This window comes from Apostichopus japonicus, chromosome 22 (genome assembly GCF_037975245.1).
Source record: "Apostichopus japonicus isolate 1M-3 chromosome 22, ASM3797524v1, whole genome shotgun sequence".
NCBI classification, from domain to species: domain Eukaryota; kingdom Metazoa; phylum Echinodermata; class Holothuroidea; order Aspidochirotida; family Stichopodidae; genus Apostichopus; species Apostichopus japonicus.
In genome coordinates this window covers 2,612,425-2,632,094 of record NC_092582.1, presented here as the reverse complement: position 1 = coordinate 2,632,094, position 19,670 = coordinate 2,612,425, and the positions used below count along the sequence as shown (strand labels likewise).

General features: G+C 34.3%; 1 protein-coding gene across 3 annotated transcripts in view; it reads right to left on the bottom strand.

Annotated features, from left to right (window-relative positions):
* LOC139963801 (short transient receptor potential channel 5-like) overlaps positions 1 to 19,670 on the bottom strand; it is a 189,437-nt gene that overhangs the window by 149,556 nt on the left and 20,211 nt on the right. Inside the window, exon 1 of one of the 3 annotated variants that reach the window (XM_071964974.1) lies at positions 10,544 to 11,274. The exons of the other annotated variants lie outside the window; for them this stretch is intronic. Within the exon in view, the coding sequence (XP_071821075.1) occupies positions 10,544 to 10,672 (129 nt within the window). The 5' untranslated portion in view covers positions 10,673 to 11,274. Of the gene's footprint in view, positions 1 to 10,543; positions 11,275 to 19,670 lie in introns of those variants that run through there. 3 annotated transcript variants of the gene reach the window in all.

Below are 19,670 nucleotides of genomic sequence, written 5' to 3'. Positions count from 1 at the left end.
TCAACTGAATAATAAAACTGTATACAACAAGTGAATTCAACTGAATAATAAAACTGTAAACAACAAGTGAATTCAGCTGAATGATAAAACTGTTCACAACAAGTGAATTCAGCTGAATAATAAAACTGTATACAGCAAGTGAATTCAACTGAATAATAAAACTGTATACAACAAGTGAATTCAGCTGAATAATAAACTGTAAACAACAAGTGAATTCAACTGAATAATAAAACTGTATACAACAAGTGAATTCAGCTGAATAATAAACTGTATACAACAAGTGAATTCAACTGAATAATAAAACTATATACAGCAAGTGAATTCAACTGAATAATAAAACTGTAAACAACAAGTGAATTCAACTGAATAATAAACTGTAAACAACAAGTGAATTCAGCTGAATAATAAAACTGTATACAGCAAGTGAATTCAGCTGAATGATAAAACTGTATACAGCAAGTGAATTCAACTGCATAATAAAACTGTATAGAGCAAGTGAATCCAACTGAATAATAAAACTGTATACAACAAGTGAATTCAACTGAATAATAAACTGTAAACAACAAGTGAATTCAGCTGAATAATAAAACTGTATACAGCAAGTGAATTCAGCTGAATAATAAAACTGTATACAGCAAGTGAATCCAACTGAATAATAAAACTGTATACAACAAGTGATTCCAACTGAATAATAAAACTGTATACAGCAAGTGAATTCAACTGAATAATAAAACTGTATACCACAAGTGAATTCAACTGAATAATAAAACTGTATACAGCAAGTGAATTCAACTGAATAATAAACTGTACACAACAAGTGAATTCAGCTGAATAATAAAACTGTATACAACAAGTGAATTCAGCTGAATAATAAACTGTAAACAACAAGTGAATTCAGCTGAATAATAAAACTGTATACAGCAAGTGAATTCAACTGAATAATAAAACTGTATACAGCAAGTGAATTCAACTGCATAATAAAACTGTATAGAGCAAGTGAATCCAACTGAATAATAAAACTGTATACAACAAGTGAATTCAACTGAATAATAAACTGTAAACAACAAGTGAATTCAGCTGAATAATAAAACTGTATACAGCAAGTGAATTCAGCTGAATAATAAAACTGTATACAGCAAGTGAATCCAACTGAAGAATAAAACTGTATACAACAAGTGAATCCAACTGAATAATAAAACTGTATAAAACAAGTGAATTCAGCTGAATAATTAAACTGTATAAAACAAGTGAATTCAGCTGAATAATAAAACTGTATACAACAAGTGAATTCAACTGAATAATACAACTGTATACAACAAGTGAATTCAACTGAATAATACAACTGTATACAGCAAGTGAATTCAACTGAATAATACAACTGTATACAGCAAGTGAATTCAACTGAATAATAAAACTGTATACAACAAGTGAATTCAACTGAATAATACAACTGTATACAACAAGTGAATTCAACTGAATAATACAACTGTATACAGCAAGTGAATTCAACTGAATAATAAAACTGTATACAACAAGTGAATTCAACTGAATAATAAAACTGTATACAGCAAGTGAATTCAACTGAATAATAAAACTGTATACAACAAGTGAATTCAACTGAATAATAAAACTGTATACAGCAAGTGAATTCAACTGAATAATAAAACTGTATACAACAAGTGAATTCAACTGAATAATAAAACTGTATACAACAAGTGAATTCAACTGAATAATAAAACTGTATACAACAAGTGAATTCAACTGAATAATAAAACTGTATACAGCAAGTGAATTCAACTGAATAATAAAACTGTATAAAAGTAGTTAAAACAACTGAAGAGTAAAGTTTCATGTAACCAACTATAGTTTCATTCAACCGATGGATATAACGGTATAAGTAGTTAATTCAACGGAAGAATAAACAGGTAGGCCTACCCAACTATTTACTATAATAGGAGAATAAAACTAGTTCAAAACTAGTTCTTAAAAAACTGTATGTCTAAGCTTATTCAGCTGACGTTGTACAAAACTATTTACTATAACTAGAGAATAAAACTATTCACAAGTAGTTCATTCAACTGAAGAACAGAATAACATTTTCAGACGAAAATAGGAGAGTTAAAATGATAAAGAATGAAAAGTCTTGACTAAGGTATAACCGATCTACATTCATTTTTACAACTATTAAGGTGACTGGCGAACTAAAAAAAAGTACTATTGAAGGGAAAGAGAACGGTATGACGACCTTTCCTATCTTTCCCGAGGGTTCAAAACATCTTCTCATGCGACCCTGTTTCAATAAAACAACTAATTAAACCTTTGATACTGCTCAGAACGATCGACAGATGTAGGTCAGAGTTGGAGAGATATATATTTATAAATAATAATAAATACTGCTGGTATCAAGTTGACGACAGGATACTCACCACAAACTTCGACGACTTATTTACCTTTCTTGTTCGTACATACCGTATCTTTCATATCGATAGCGTTTAAAGTTAATGTATTCTAGGTAAAGTTAAGGAGGGTGCTAAATCGTACTTTGTGTTTTTTTTTACTAAAAAAACTTTAAATGAAGAATTAGCTGAGTTTTAATAGTTATTATATGGTCACGTGATCCAAGATAAATAACATAAATTAATACCAATCTGAAATGGGTATTAAATCAGGATCGGTCGTAGTCTCTGTTCCGCACACTGTATATAAAGTGTTTTTGTTTTCAATCGTTTTCAATATTATGCCTTTGATATATGTGTAAAAGTAAGTTGGCCTGATGTTTCGATCCTAGCAGGATCTTCATCAGAGGCTGAATGACATTCAGCCTCTGAATAGCCTCTGAATTGCCTTTCAGCCTCTGAAGAAGATCCTGCTAGAATCGAAACGTCAGGCCAACTTACTTTTACACATTCTCTTACACAGGCTCTTTTAGTAAATAAGCAGATTGCTAACAGTTTTGTTTGATTTTGATTTCCCTTTAATATATGGTAAATTTGTAACTTGTTATGTAATCATGAAGTCACAGAGTATTTATAATGATTGCACAGAGAAAATAAAGTGAGGAGAAAATGTCTGTGTAATGCCTATAGTTATTACCAAATGTACTATTTATATCGTTAATTTGTAATGAGGATTCAACACAGGAAGTAATATAGAATAAATATCCTTAATCACAGCCTATAGATCACAAGCAGTCGAGTATTGGCCACCATAATATATATATAAATAAATATAATTTTACGGTTCAAAAGTTAAAGTCCCATTATTTGGGAGTCACTTGTCAGTTTGAACGACATGTGTTACCTCTTACTTCGTATTATTGTTTTTAGTCGTCCGACAGCTCACATTCATAAACCTCTTGCTTAGGAACCCCCTCCTACCATCAAAACTGACTGACTGAAGAGAGAGAGAGGTTGCTTTGGTGATATCACTAACTTTGTATCCAACACAAGGATTTCAAATTAATTACCTCATGTGGCTCTAGCGCATCTGACAAGTGCTTAACCTGCGTAAAGGAACGGTTTATATTTATATCATATAAATCAGACGCGCTTGACAATTTGACCATTGACAAATAACGAACACGGTTGCTTACGTAAGGAAATGGCCTGGAGAGAAAGAAGGCAGAAAATGATGGCCATCAAATGGAAAAGTCAAGAATGAGATGGGGAGTAAAAGTCAATATGATAAAAGAAGAGTAACCGTCTTAACCTATTAAACTATTGTCGTAAATTTCCTCCTTATAATCTTTTGAAAGTCTTGAGGCCCTTACCAGCCTGTCTTAAACGGATGCATGGTTGGCGAAGAGAGGTATAAAACACCCATTAAAGTGTGACTTGAGAAGTTTCGTTTCATTCAGATATTAAGTTAATATATAAAGAGAAGAAAGAAATGATTGATCTACAAATAGCATCTGTTAAAAATAGACTAATTTGATTTTAGATTAGGAATACATAGACGCTTTCCGTAGTAAGCTGCATTTGGGGTAATGGAACGTTGCCATTTTGTTATACATTCAATGGCAATATAACTGACAGATCGACTAGACTATCATTTACGGCGGAATTCATGTATGGAAATCGTGTTAGGCAGCATACAAATGTTATACCCTCGTGACCACATAGTCTTTGTTTTGATAAAAAGAAGTCGGGCTAAGTACAAATAATAAAAGTTCCAATAATGCAAACTGACAGTTGGTTTCTTGGGCGTATAAGTTCCTTTCTGAAGTGAAATTCATATATAGCGGTATTTAGCACAATAAATTCGGGTAAAAGTCACAGTGCTAATTAATGGACAACTCTAAGCACGTCTTATGTGCCATAATGCACGAGAAAAGAATGAAAATGAGTGATAGAAATATTTGTATATCTAATCCAAATTTCAATATATTCACATTTAAAGTATCTTAAAACCTCTGGAATTCTCTTTGAAGGCTAAACAGATGATGACGTCAGTTCCTCGGTGCAAGCCTTAATGTAAATGTTAATCCATGTATTTATTTCTATAAATTTCTAATAACTCAACCAACACATGTTCTTTTTAATGTCATATCCGCAACACAGTAACTTGGTTCACCTCAAGTTCACTACCATTAACTGTCCTCAGTCCAAAGTGGTATTAAAATACAACCTGCATTGGTAGCAGTGTCTTTCAACCGTCTACAGCATAACATATATAAGTCACCCTTTACAGAACACATACTTAACTAAAAACGTAACAACATTGCTTGTAATGTTTTTATCATCACAGACGTCTTCACATCCCCCTGCACGTACAATGTGTTATAGTGTATATCTATGAATATCCATATTTATATAGTTATTACTCTTTCTAGTTATTTCCAATTTACCTGTTTTGTTTCTTCTCTATGAATACATAAATTAATCGACGCGATACATAATCTAAATTAAAGACATATATGTTGGCATAAGGCCTATATACTCTTATACCGCTAAAACCGTATATACCGCGTACTAAATAAATGAGCGTACGCGGTACAAATACGTCATAATGACAATCCGTACTCACGGACTGAGATCCGGTATATACGAAGACGTGTAATTGCTACTGTTACGTTATATACGTGCATCGCATTGTCATAGACCCATATATTTCAACGTAAAGGCACGCGAATGTTTACTATGTAACACCCTATTACAATGTCTTCCCCAGCAGGGTACAGAAATGTCCATGCTGACAGTCACTATGCCAGTGATTTACGGAATTTCATTATTTGATTGCTTAAAGATGAGGGTATAGGCTACAGTATGTTTGGATTCTACTACTTAAAGCGCATCCATAGCATCCTATAGAACTTGTGTAAAATTGTGGATTTTTTCAAAACATTTTTAATCCTAGAAAGATAATTTTAACCTTATGAAAATTTAAAAAAAAAATGTGATCTTGTAATGCATATACTATAAGCCTATCACATAGTTTATCATGAACATGCGGTTTTGAAGGATATGTTTTAAATTTAAAACTAAAATGAAAATTAAATGGCAGAATGTTGATGTCTGTAATATGTGCATATCACGTAACTAAGGTTACTACTTGATTATATAAATAGCAACCGCTATGGGACGATATATATTAATGTATATCTGCTCTGAACACCATGCGTAACATTTGATACCAAAACGGTAAACGTATGAATCCACATTTCACAATCAACTGTAGCTTATAATGTAGCTTTATTTGGATACGTTCCAAGGTCATTTCAACAGTTTTATAACCCAGCAAAATGTTTAATAATTACCAGACTTTATGTTTTGATCTGATATCAATTAAGGAAATCAAATTTCTAACAAGAAAGGTTTATAAATAAGTTTACTGGTTAATGGAGAAACAATTCCAAGAATCATGATTATTGATTTAAGTGATTGAGATATCTGTCATGAACAGTTTCCCCGAATAGCTTAGATCATGTTTGATTGCATTTGGTAGATATCACAGGTTTAATGTCCCTTCACACGCAAGGCAGAAGACTTGAGTAAGTCTAAATATGATATTGTATCGAGCCACGAGTGACTCATGTTTTAATGTTGTTCTTTAATTATTACAATTGTTATATTCTGTAGTGAAAATGGGTTCTTCATTTCTACCTTGAAAATATTAAAAGAAAATGTGAAATGTGCTTTCTCAACCCAATGGAACAATTAACCGTCAGTTAACCTCAGCAGTTGGTCTCGACAACTGCTGACGTTTAAAATAAGTTCTGTTTAAGAGCATCTGATTGAAGCGAGAGAAATTAATCAGCAAATGTAACCAATTTAAGAAATGATTTAAGTGAAATTTTATATTAAATCTATGTGAGATCCGGCCTTATTCCAGACTGAATTCACAATTTTAATGTTTGCATTTTCAATCATAGTCATTAATAATGTTTAATTAATATATGCTTAACTGATTGAATTTGGTACCTACAAGCCTGGCAAAGATTGATGGTTTGACAACAATCATGTTAGTTTAAATACATTAACGTCGAAACGTGTAAACAAGCCGATTATGTCAACATAGCACGTTGGCTCTCAGTTCAACGCGATCATGAAGTACTTGCGTCCGTTGATATAGCATTTGAAAACAAAGTCTCAAGAAATCAGAAGAGTTCAACATATCGTCCTACCAGTAAAATATATGACAAATCCCTGATCGTACTTACAACCATTTATGCCCTTATCGATACTTATTGACATTTTTTTTGGTATCGAAAACTGGAAAACAGGAGGGCTGGTATTTTGAATCTGCCTTAGCAAAGGTTGCTGGTATTTTATAACCATATTGTCCTCTTTATATACTGAATAGTACAATGTCCTATTTTATCTGCATGAATTAGTCCTTTTTTCTCGTTCAGTTGTTCTTTTATCTTCAGCCTATTCGTGAAGCTATGGTCGGTAATCAGAGCATCTCGTTGTGCTTGATGAGCAAGTGTAACAAATCTTTCTACAAAATGAGCATCGACACACGTACAGTGTGCATTTAGCCTAGTTATAAGCCTACCACGCTTTCATAGCAGATACACATTGACAAAGATTGGCTTAATAATAATAACAATCGTCATCGTCGTTATCATCTTCATAATACTGAGGAATTATATAGTGTAGACATATCCATCGTTAAAGGTGCATGCTCAAGGCGCATCACAATGTTACCCTGGTCAACGAGAACCTGTTGAAAGGTGATATTACGGAACATCGCACATTATCCACTAGATTGAATCTGACAAGAACTGGAACATTACTAAAATGTTATAGATCTAAAAATGCATATTGTTCTGCATGATCAACGATATCAAACCTTCTCGTACAGACAGACAGACAGACAGACAAACAGACATATAAACAGACATAGTACTTAGAAGCAATACAAAGTGATGGTAGTCGCTCAGTGGTAGTATAACAGCGTAGTAAATATTCGTTGAGTATAGTCGCATTTTCTGTAATTAGTGGAAAGACGTTCTATTTCAGACAAATTCACCTTCCATTATTGTCTTCTAAAATATGAACCTCAGAATCTTATAAACTCAATTCGTGCTCAAGTATTGATCTCATAAGACTGAACATACTCAGTCTCGTGAAAGTTGCTGGTTGTGTTGGAAAGAAAGTTTACATATGTATACAAGATATAACAACAATCCCCTTTGATACTTAACAAATCACAAGATTCTTTTTTTTTTTGCCAGCATACGTTAAGGTATAGCTAGTCAATGCTAACGTTTTCGTTTGCAACTTTTTTCGATCGCGGTGTATCTTATGTCATGTTGCTGAAGATAAGCTTAAAGTCGATGTCCGTAAACTCTCTTAATAGGAATCGATAATGTATCGGCCCTCAACACAAATGTATCAGGCAGACGCAATAAACTACGTACTATAAATCCCTGCTTGCTTTAGTCCGGATTCTACGCCGGTAACATATCCAGGCAGGTGGGTATTGCGTTACCATTGTGGGTCTTTAGGGAGTGGAGAGTGTCCCCGAGACCCACTTTAAGGAGAAGGCAAAGAAAAGTTAAGTTTGGAATTATGCGTTTGTAAAATGGTACAGTTTTGCAGTTTATTGGCCTTAAGAAATTATTTTATCTTGTATTTGCCTTCACAGTTATTTAGTTCAAATGATTGTAGGTGTGAGGAGCAGATAAGGGGCGTGGCTTACACAGCCTCCTCCTTAAAGCAACACTTAATGTACTCCTACCAATAAGTACGGTAGATTATATTGGACACGTACTCTCTCACTCATTTTTAATAAACTATATATTTTTTTAACAAGATTATTCAAATTCTGACTATGGGATGTATTATTCTATTTAATTAACAGTGTGAGTAGGTCTGATGTAAGTTACTTTCCTTCCCCGGAAAACAAAGCCGCAAAAAATGTCGCTTAACCTTAATAATTCACTGTACGAACAACATTAATATTAATATAAATAGTGGCAACCGATAAGACAACAGGGACTACCTGAAATAAGATAAGTCCTTACGTCGCAAGTGATCCTCAGCTTGAAGAATAATGTATGCAACTTATTGCTTATCAACATATCCTCCAAATATGTCAGACAGAAATATGCTAGAAAGTCGAACATTGGTCAGACTCGTGTTGGAGTTCAAAATGCAATTGTTTGTCAATCCCAATGAATTTAACCTCGTTGTGACACGGTATATTTTACAGTCCTAAAATTGATTGATAGAATGAAACCAACTCGACCCCGCCCCAACCCAACCTCACCCCAAACCCCATCCCGCCCACCCTATAGGATATTTCCATTAAAACACTGTTAGCTTTCTTTAGTATGCTAAAAGAAGGAGTTAGTACACGAAATGATGATAACCTTAAACATGCCCCTCGTAGCAACTTTAACACGACTAAGTTGTGATACTGCGTTTCGCTTTCATGGCATCAGTCTCCATGCTGAACTCAACGCCAATGTTTGTATAATGTTTATGGAGCTCATGAGAGTGTTTTTCTTTTATGGATAAACTAAGAAGACTCACGATGTTTATTTACGTTTAAAATAACAATGGCTGCAATATTTAGTCTTCAAGCGGTAGGGGGATGGGAGGAAGGGGGGGGGGGCGGTTGCATGAGGAAAGTAAAATCGAATCCGTACGAATTCATTTTATTCAACCAAAAATGTTGTACATACTATATTGAATCATTTTAAGGAGATAATTTTTTTCTGTAAAAACTTACAATTTGCGTTGATTTTTTAAATTTAAAAAGTTTGCGGGACACATTATTTTTCAACTTTAGTTAGATCGTTAATTTCTGATTATGAGTATGGTCAATGTTTTATATTTCATAGATAACTTATATTGAGGGATAATTAATAATGTGCCAGTATTAAATGATCGGCTTGGCGAGTATGACACAAAAATACAGCCAAACTATATACTTGAGCTTTAAAATAAATGTATCAATTGATCATTTTGAGTTTTTTTGTCAGTCATTATTTTATCCAATCCAATTCCTTTCACTAATTAATGACTGGTTTTGTCTTTACTTTTCTTGATATCCCGTCATGATTAACGCTTTTGTGATATAGGCTAACTTGCGTTGTGATAAAGGGCATCGCGTTGGAAAATTAGCACTACCACGTGATAAGGCAGTAAAATTCAAGGGATCAGTTCGGAAAGATGCTTTTGGAGATTGTGGCTACTTAACCATGCCCATACCCATGCCCATCCCCTCTGGATGGAAGTCCTTAAAGTGACATTTGATGTTGTATTATTGGGTAGAGATATCATTGTAATACATCTTGATACCCTCTCAACACCGGCCCCCTTATTTCGAGTGAGATATCACGAGTTTCTTTCACAAGGGAATAGATAACCCACAAATGATCTTGTTTAAAGCTTGGTGATTCACTTTCATATACTATTAACTGTGTATCGGAGGTGAAGAGAACCTGTTTAGCCATTTTATTGAGCCTCTTCTAAAAGTGCGACGTTCTTAAATATTGTGCTTCTCTCGGTTGTCGTCTTGGGATGTCACCTTTCCTTCCTTTTGACACATTCCTCAAGATGTGAAATACTATTATATCTTCTACGTATTTACTTTATATCAATCTCATACTCCATTCTACGTTTTCTTTAAACTGAAACCCCTAGCTTGCGGTCCAGCTGATTTTTGCATAATCTCTCTATTCACTACGCATAGAATGGGCGGTGGAATGTGTGAGAATTAATGCTTTTGACGGTCCGCTCTTCCAAACATTTACGGTAAACTGCAGCTTTGATTTGGGACTCTGTCCATAACTTTAACCAAATTAAAGTTCCTTCTGACAAAAATACAATTGTTAACGTGCATATAATCTATGTTAGGTGTGTAGGCTAGTATCTACAATGATTCTTTTCGCTAATGTTTATCATAGTAACCGAATTTCTTTCATTACTGTTACTCAGTTTGCTGTGATCTACAAACAGTTTCTGATAAACAATACCGTACTACGCGAAATTTTAAACGAGTTTTAAAAACGAATGAACAAAAATATATTCATTAAACAAAATTAGCTCCCTTACCACACACACCCAGACGAAGTTACTTACAAACTTACCCTTACAGGCGACTTAAAGGCCACTTCGAAGTTTTTCTCTTCTGGTTTGGAATTTTCCGATTTTTCCTTGATAGATTTACGAAATGAGGCCCTCTGCCTCTGTTTTCGTATTGATTCCATACGAAACATGATTGGTTTTCCAGAGGTGTTATAATGGACACAAAATAAACGTTAACAAAACATTCGTTAATGTATATTATCCATTAATGCTTAACCCCTCCGCAACCTTGCCGTTCGCAAGTGAGATATTTCAAATAATTGCTATATTGCTGTGTGAGATCTGTCGTGCACAACAGTTGCAACATACAAAACCAGTCTGGAAAATCATTGAGTTAACAACAGACAACTGATATCAATGTCCTTAAATGTAGCAACTTTTCTTCGACGAAGAGCCAGATATCCACTGCGTCCAGGTACATATGTATAAAGCACAAAGAAGTTAAAACATGAAATTATTCAATATTAGCAGGCACCAATAGATAAAACTATTGATTAAGCATCAGCGATGCTAAACAGGGTTGTCAACAAAGACCTATGGCATGTTTAATAACTTCAGAGAACCATAGTAGAGTTGGTAAAGGACTCAATGATGAGACCCCAGATGTATGATGAGATTAACAACGGCCTTATAACACACGCTACGCCGTTGAGGTCTACGCTTTCACTTGTACTGGTTGGGGAAGAGTGTGTAACCTTGTCCCAACACATCTATTCCGCCTGCTACAAAGGTAAAGTTTGGCTTTCGTTGTGTATATGCTGTTTTGTTTTGTGAACAATGTTATTAATGATTTGGAATAACGGGGTGGTTTAATTAGCGACTTTCAAAAAGTAAGTCAAGTCATAGAATATCAAGGGAAGATTGACTGCGGGGTGATATATTGATTTTGAAACGCGACAAGAGTTTGAAACGCGACAAGAGTTTGTCGCGTATAAAATAGAAGACAATTTATTCGTTTACCATTGACAATATTTTTAAACCAAAAAATATCGTTACTGATTTTTATAATATTTTCAGTTTTATCAACTACATCTAGATGTAACTTGGCATTGATGTTCTGAGTATTTTACAGTGAGATTAACACTATAGTACTAGTTACCAAATTGAGATGATGTAATATTTTGTAATGATATTTTAATGTGATGTAATGTGATGTTTGTAATCGTTCATTACATAAACATGCCTGAAGGTACAAAGGTCAGTTTAGGCGGCGTTCTTTATCATTCATATCTTTACATGTAATCTAGCCTACTGGGATGAGATTGGAACTAAAATGTTATTTTACATTAATATTTGGTACTGCAATTGTTGTCCACCTCACTCCCTTAGTTTATTGAAATGAAACTTTTGTGGGTTAGTTTGCATACGTGGGAGGTACAACATGATAGCATGGGGTAGCCTTACCAATATGGGGTTGGGATAAAAAAAAAGTGTCATTGGGTGTATGTAACAGTATGTGCGTGTGTCAATGTGTGTATGTGAGTAAACAAGAAGTTTGTCACGAATTCCTCCTAAGCTTTAAGGCCGATGGACTTGGTGGGTACTTAATGTCAGGCCTACGTTAGTTATGACGTCATAGCGTCAAAGGCATACCCCCCCCCCCCAATAAAACAGCACTTTGGGCATTAAACGCGTACCACAACATCAAAATGACCAAAGCCCTCATACATATCAGGATTATCAGACTTTCAAAGCTACATTGAGGTACATTGAGGTCAAAGTTCAAACTGGTCAACAACTGCGTCAAAGGTATGTCGTAAACTTATGTTATAATCGTTAGCCTGATGGAACTTCAAACTTTGAGGTTTGAGCCCTGTCGTGAGTTATGACGTCATAGGGGTAAAGGTCAGAGATCACTGAAATTGAAAAACTGTTTCGCAATTGCGCGCGTTGCAAAATACCGGCAACTCTCAAAGTTTATATCGCGTAGAACAAAGGTCAAAGCTGTGAAAGCTTGTACGAAAGAGTGTTTGAAAGAAACTTATCACTAACCGTAACACCAAACGAACTTCAAAGTTCTCATGATATTAACTTTAGGTAATCACACTCTCTGTGTTTATGTCATATTAATTAACCTACAACGTAAAAGACCATCAGAAAAATTGAGGTAGAAATTGACGAGACAATTTTAAATCTTTGAATAGAACCAATGAAAAGCAAAGGTTAAAGATGACCCCCACATGATACGTCACTTGACGCAACACAACCGTCTTGATTACTTGGTTAAAGTCTCAACGTAAGGGGAAACTGGTTGAGATGTGGATACACATTATTTGGTTATTATGCTAGGCTTGACCTCACACGGTCATCTTCAAATTCCCAATCTTTTTTTTTTTTTTTTTTTTTGGGGGGGGGGGGGGGATTGAGAGTGCATAAAGGTATCTTGCACCCTAACACAGCTTTACCTCACACGATCATCTACAAGTTTCCAATCTTTTTGAGGGGTTAAGAGTACATAAAGGTATTTATGTGCATCTCGGATGACTTTTCTTAAAAAGCAATTAAGCATCTTCCTTTGCTGCTGGTATACAATGATTAAGAAGCCTGTTAGCCATAATATAACCTCGTAGACAAGAGAGAACTCTGTGGGGACTTAATACGTGCTTAAATATTAATACCTTAGTCTTGTTCCTCGGTGCATCCTTGTTAAGAGTTCAATATAGTTCCTTATTATATAAGATACTGCATTTGAACTTTGGAAAGCTTTATTATGAGTATATTTGATAAGGGTTAGTGTTTACACGTTCAAGTCTTCTAAAATACTACTCGTGAAGCGTTTTAATTACAACACTAACATTGGTGCGTGTTAGTTTAACATTTGAAGGACTGTCTCGCCTGTCGCCCTTGGCGAGAATAAAAGGGAACTCAAAGCCAGCTATCATCTTTCACTAATATGACAGATCATTGTGAAGCACAACTCCCCCCCCCCCCCCCCAAAAACAGGCTAGAAAAGTCTTGTTTCGTTTGGGAGGTATCCTAGTTTAAAAGTCATGTCTGGGAGCTGCCATTTTGAAAATTTGCTTTCTCATTGTGTGTTTTTTTTTCATGTATGCAAGGATAGTATAACTCCTACATCTATAAAGTGACAAAACAGAGTTTCACTTATGAACCCCATGTCAAATTTATGTTAAACTGTACTATTCAAAATGCCAACAGTTAATGAAATTGAAACGTTGGAAGGCATTCAAAATACATAGTACGCATCCAATATATATATATATATATATATATATATATATATATATATATATCTACGAGTTGTCTGATGATCGCTCAACGCGTGAAACTCTGAGTTACAACTACTAGTGTTCCACTAGTCTCAACTAGTCTCAACATATATATATATATATATATATATATATATATATATATATATATATATATATATATATATATATAGACTTTATATATAGACTTTATATATAGACTTTATATATATATATATATAAATATATATATATATATAGACTTTATATATATATAGACTTTATATATATATATATATATATATATATATATATATATAGACTATGCTAAATATATATTTATAGACAATACTATATAATCTGTACTATATCTCATTCGCATACTGATAAAGTATATGGGATTTTCAATAATCCAGAGATTTCACAGGTATTGCTCTGTACGGAGGGAACCCGACTTGACCTTTAATTATGCATAAAAAACAACTAAAAATGAATATGAAAATTAGACCAAAATATAAAAATAAAAGAGCGAATATTTTTTTGTAAGAATATCAACTCAACACAATGTTAATGTTATTACTGGACCATATTATTGATATTTTTTTATATAAACATTTTATTTCTATTGAATAAATGATAATATATAAGAGGAATGACGATTAGAAGTGCAATAAGGAATGAGAGTATTACACACACACACACACACGCACACATTCATGTATGTCATAACGTTATGCACCTATATGCCATCGTTTGCAGACCTAGTCTATAGACTATTATATGATCAAACGTAGATGGAAAGAAAAAACACGAAATCTTTTGCTCATTTATCACATGAAGCAGCATAAAGATTGCTACCTTAACTTCTAAATATGCCTTAGTTCGGTCAACAATTTCCATTCCATTTGCAACACTAATAATATATTAAACTTACATTAGGAAATTTCTGTCAGTACAGCCTACACATTTTTTCGATTAGATCTTTCTATAAGAATTGAGCTCGTGTTACTATAACGTGTCACTCAATTTAGTTATTTAAATCAAGCCAAATGTGATTGACTAGCTTGTCATTTTACGTTACGAAACCGACGCCAGTATATCTTAAACAATGGAAACTATGCTGGCGTACGAATACTGACGTCAACATTGTCACTGACCCGACGGTCGGCGCCATGCAGCTAAGTTATAAACTGAACTTACTTGAAAAAAAGAAAATGAAAAAAAAAGAAAAAAAAAACTACTCATCATTAGTCGGTAATGAAATTCTTAAAGAGACAGATCTGTCACTCAGATTTATTTTTGTGTTTAATTTCTTGTAAATTGACTAAGTAAGAGGAAAACGGGACGATAGGCGGGTGGACAAAAAGACCCCCCCCCAAGCCATCTTGGCCTCGAGAAGTACACGCACACACAGACACACACACGATTGGATTATTGTAATAACAAGCAAATGATAATATTAGAACAATATCGTAACTAGGAATTCGGAAGGGGTGAGAACGTCATCAAGTTATCCGTTGTTTGACGAATAATAGAACAGTTTAAAAGTAGGTGCATGTATATCTGTCTGTATGTCTGTCTGTCTGTCTGTCTTTCTTTCTGTATGTCTGCCTACACAATGGTGAATCAGTTATACAGACATGTAGACAGGTAGTGGAGGCAAGAACGGCCTATAAAGCTATGAGGATTGCTAAGAAGGCTGGAAAATGTATATAACATCGCACATATGTATGTTTGTGTGCACTTGTTTTGTATTCTGACTGAGAACAAAGGAATTCCAAGTCCTCAGACGTCAGTTCAAAAGAATCGACACGTCCCCAGAAGAATTCTATTGTTCACGGGTATCATAATGGTTAGGGTACGTGGAATTGGACACAATGGGGTCCTCACTGTCTGAATGTAAAACACACCTGTGTGCGTATGTTGGAAAGATATCTCTTTGACGTGTAGAGATTATGTGTTATCAAGAGACCTATGTACAAGAAAGTTTACTCGTTAAATTTCCTGACAAAGCAAACTTAATTACTGACTATGTCAAACTTTTCATTGTTATACCTTTAAGCACATCATTAATTTACAAGAGCCTTGCTTCCTAAAGATATTATTTATATAATTATTTATAAATTAATATAATTATTTATAAAGATTTGTCTTTATAGTTATAGTCGGTCGTCCATGACCATAATATTTACAACAAATACTCTGGAATAACTGTCCACAATCTATCATGTTTTTCAGCTTATTACCCAGAACAGTTATAATGACGATGACTGATTTTATCCATATTGCATTTTTGCAGGCTAGGCTTCGTTTTTCTGCTATATGAAAGTGTGGTAGGTGTGACTTTGTCGAGCGCTTTTTTTGTTGTCTTTAAAGAGTTTTGTTCTTTTCTTAAAGAGTTTGAATACTTGTTTTGAGGTTAATGTAACAAAGTATGAAATGGTGTTTTTATTTAAGCGTATGTTTATGAGGTGGCGAGTGATATTAAAAGTGGCTAGAAGTCAAATAATGGCCACTCAATCTCAGATTTTAACGAGCAATTTTAAAGGCACACTCAAAGCATATCTCCTCGCTGAACATTTTGTTATGTCATCTAACCTACTTCAATGTCTCTGACTCATTTCAAAAAATCAAAATTTCAGGGAAACTGATATTTACAAAACTTTTATAACTTTTTTAACACTAACAATTGATGCTGTTCTGATTACCTTTATGCAGAAAAATGCAACCAGCAACTTCAAACAGTGCATTGCCAATATACTAACGATATGAAGTAGTTCTTCTACTCAAAAAGTAATGCAAACACCAATCTGCTGGTAAAAATGCCTTAAACAATTACTAACGAGCAATTATCTAAAATGGCATCTCTTGAACTCTTCACCTAAGCAGACTCGCAGTGAATAACTACTGGTACTCGTCCTAAATAGGATAGTAAACTTAACTTGTACTTATATAAAACCCTACATGGATTAGCACCAGAATACATGAGTAGCATGATCAGTCGGAGGACCACCACCCGCTCTCTCCGATCCTCCAATCAGCTACTGCTCCATGTACCAATTGGAAGCTCAAGTCATTTGGTCAACGATCATTTTCTAATGCCGCTCCTACTCTTTGGAACTCACTTCCACTGCACATCAAATCGGCACCCAACGTTAACATATTCAAATACAGACTCAAAACTTATCTAATTTTGACTGAATTCCCTGAGCACTAGCGCCACTGAGCATTGGTTTTCCTCTGGATATCGGCGCTATATAAATTTACATTTCTTCTTCTTATTATTATTATTAATATTGTACTCGCAATTGCAGATTTGTACTCGTACGCATGACATTTTCAATAGTAGTATATGAACTATCGCAACATTTTGTACTAGTATTAATTCTGTTGTACTCATACCTCATACTCATTCTGTTGTACTCACTGGTACTCATAACCAGAAGGAAGTTATCCCAAGTTGTACCAGTACTCATTATGCGGTACTCGTTTTCCTAATGACACCAGAGGGAAATTCTGATTGTACTCGCACTCATGCGGTTGTACTCATATATTCTCCAACTCCGCGCTGAAGCATATCTGCATGCACTTACTAATGAGATCGTCTTGATTAAAGTTAGCAATTATGTATAGTCTGTTTGACAGCAATGCTATATTAACCCATAACAGTGTATTTTACTGCTAAAGTATTTTACGCTACGGGGACCGATAACTTTTCAAATAAAGAGCCAGGGATCGGATGCCAACTATTAAAGGGATAACGATCACCAGAGGAATATGTCAAGAGATTTCACTTTTTCTATCAAATGATTTGACTTGGACCTTTATAGACTTACCTTTTCTGTGTCAGTCAAATACGCCACACATTTCCGCTAGCTATCTTGCGTTTCGCAACATGCACAAGCACGCACACACGAACACATGCACACCAACCCACACACACAAATTATCTTTATTACGAAAAACAAAAATAATACTGCCCGGTGATTCAGTGTCTCATATAATTGTTATACTTTTGTTGGAACATTTTAGACAGAAATATCTTTGTAAATTACTTCTTGAATCGTGATTGTAAACATGTCATGATACTATGTATTGTCTAAGAAAATATACGTTCACTTTGTAAATAGAACCTTTCACCTTCTCATTTATTCGAATTCAACTGAAGTCATCTGCGATATGCAATGCATGGGGTGGGGGGGGGGTGTGACTTCTGTGTGAGTGGAAATGGAACAATGGCGTAGTTCTTCTATTCGTAACAGACACAAGCTTAACACCATCATTAGCCAGCTGAATTTTACTGCTGTCAGTTTATTAACAAGACAAAGAAATAAAAATAATTCAGTTTGAAAGTTTGCTACAATTAATGTAATTGTAGTGATGTTATGTTATGAACACCCAGTCCGTGCACATGTTAACTTAAGACCCTGTTTACGGCACAGCGGCAGTTATTCATCCCAATGGAGGGCGCCAGTTATATTTTATTACCTCCTTAACGAGCGAAATTGCCCTTAACGCATCGCTCAAACTTGAAATTTACGATAACGCATTATGGCAGGTTGGACTCATTCGGTAGCATTCAATATGATGTTGTACTCGGGTAAAAAGAAATAATAAACCAAGTTGAGACGGGAACATCATAAAGACACTCGCGGTCAAAATCAGCTATATTGTCAGTATTTGCTGTGTATATATGAAGTGAATGGGTTTTGAAAATGTCTCTCAATTAATTTTTCGAGGAAGGCCTGAGAGGCATTTTGATTGTAGCAAAGGGCGAAGGAGAACCAAGTTTTCATTAAACCTTATCTTTAAAGACTTCAAACGTTCCGGCTTTAAAGACACGGAGTTCACGGACCCGGATATTACCCGCGGGACGCCTGTTAAGAGTTCCTGGTCTATGTCATGCACTACCCAGTTCCTTATATCCAACATACATTGTTCCGATACTTAAGAAAAGTATTAAATTTGCTTCAAGTTAAAAAAAAAACAAGTCTTCGAATGTTCTATCGCTTCAAAGGTATACCTAGACAACAACGAGAAGTTCAATTCCATGAAAAAAAAATATCACACAGATGCAATGATGCTTTAAATGAAACAACCTGACTTATTCTGAATATGATTAAGTGGTTCGTATATGAACAACCCTTATGAAGCAGTTAAATCCCTCACGGCTAGGATTTACGTTAATTAAAACGTTATAGTAGACCTATTTCCGTTATTAATATTGTTTAATTTGATTATTGATTTATTTATATTAAAAGTGCAATGGAAACCGGTGTCGCATGCATGGTTACTTTTTTTTTAAACAGAAACGCTCACATTTTAATTTCATAATACGTTGAATTTCATAACTTTCTATAGTTATGGATATTTATCATGCGTGGTATCTAAATGTTACTTAAATATTGTAGAATATCTGCTTGGATAAAATCCCCTGAAATATATTTAATATATATATATATATATATATATATATATATATATATATATATATATATATATATATATATATATATATATATATATATATATATATAGGAATAACGGAAACTGTTAAACAACTATGCTGCATTTAGAGAAAGGCTGGATCTCGAGTGAGATACAATAATTGAATTAGGTAAGTGATTGGAAGTAAAACAGCCAATGTTTGGTTTTTGCAGAGCTTTCGAGCAAAACTAGCTCTTCTTCAGTGCATGATCACCGAAAGTGACAAGGAGTAGCAGGAATTGAAACTGTTTTATAGAGAAGATGTCGGCATGGTTGTAAAGGCAAAGCGACTTACTGATTTCTGCTGAATTGAGCAGAAGTTTTAGAAATTCGGATTATTTTAATCCGCGTCGGATTATTTTAATCCGATTCCGTCGTAATTGTAAAGGAATTGTTTTGGTTTATCTGGGACGGCAAATCGTTTCTGATGTTTAAA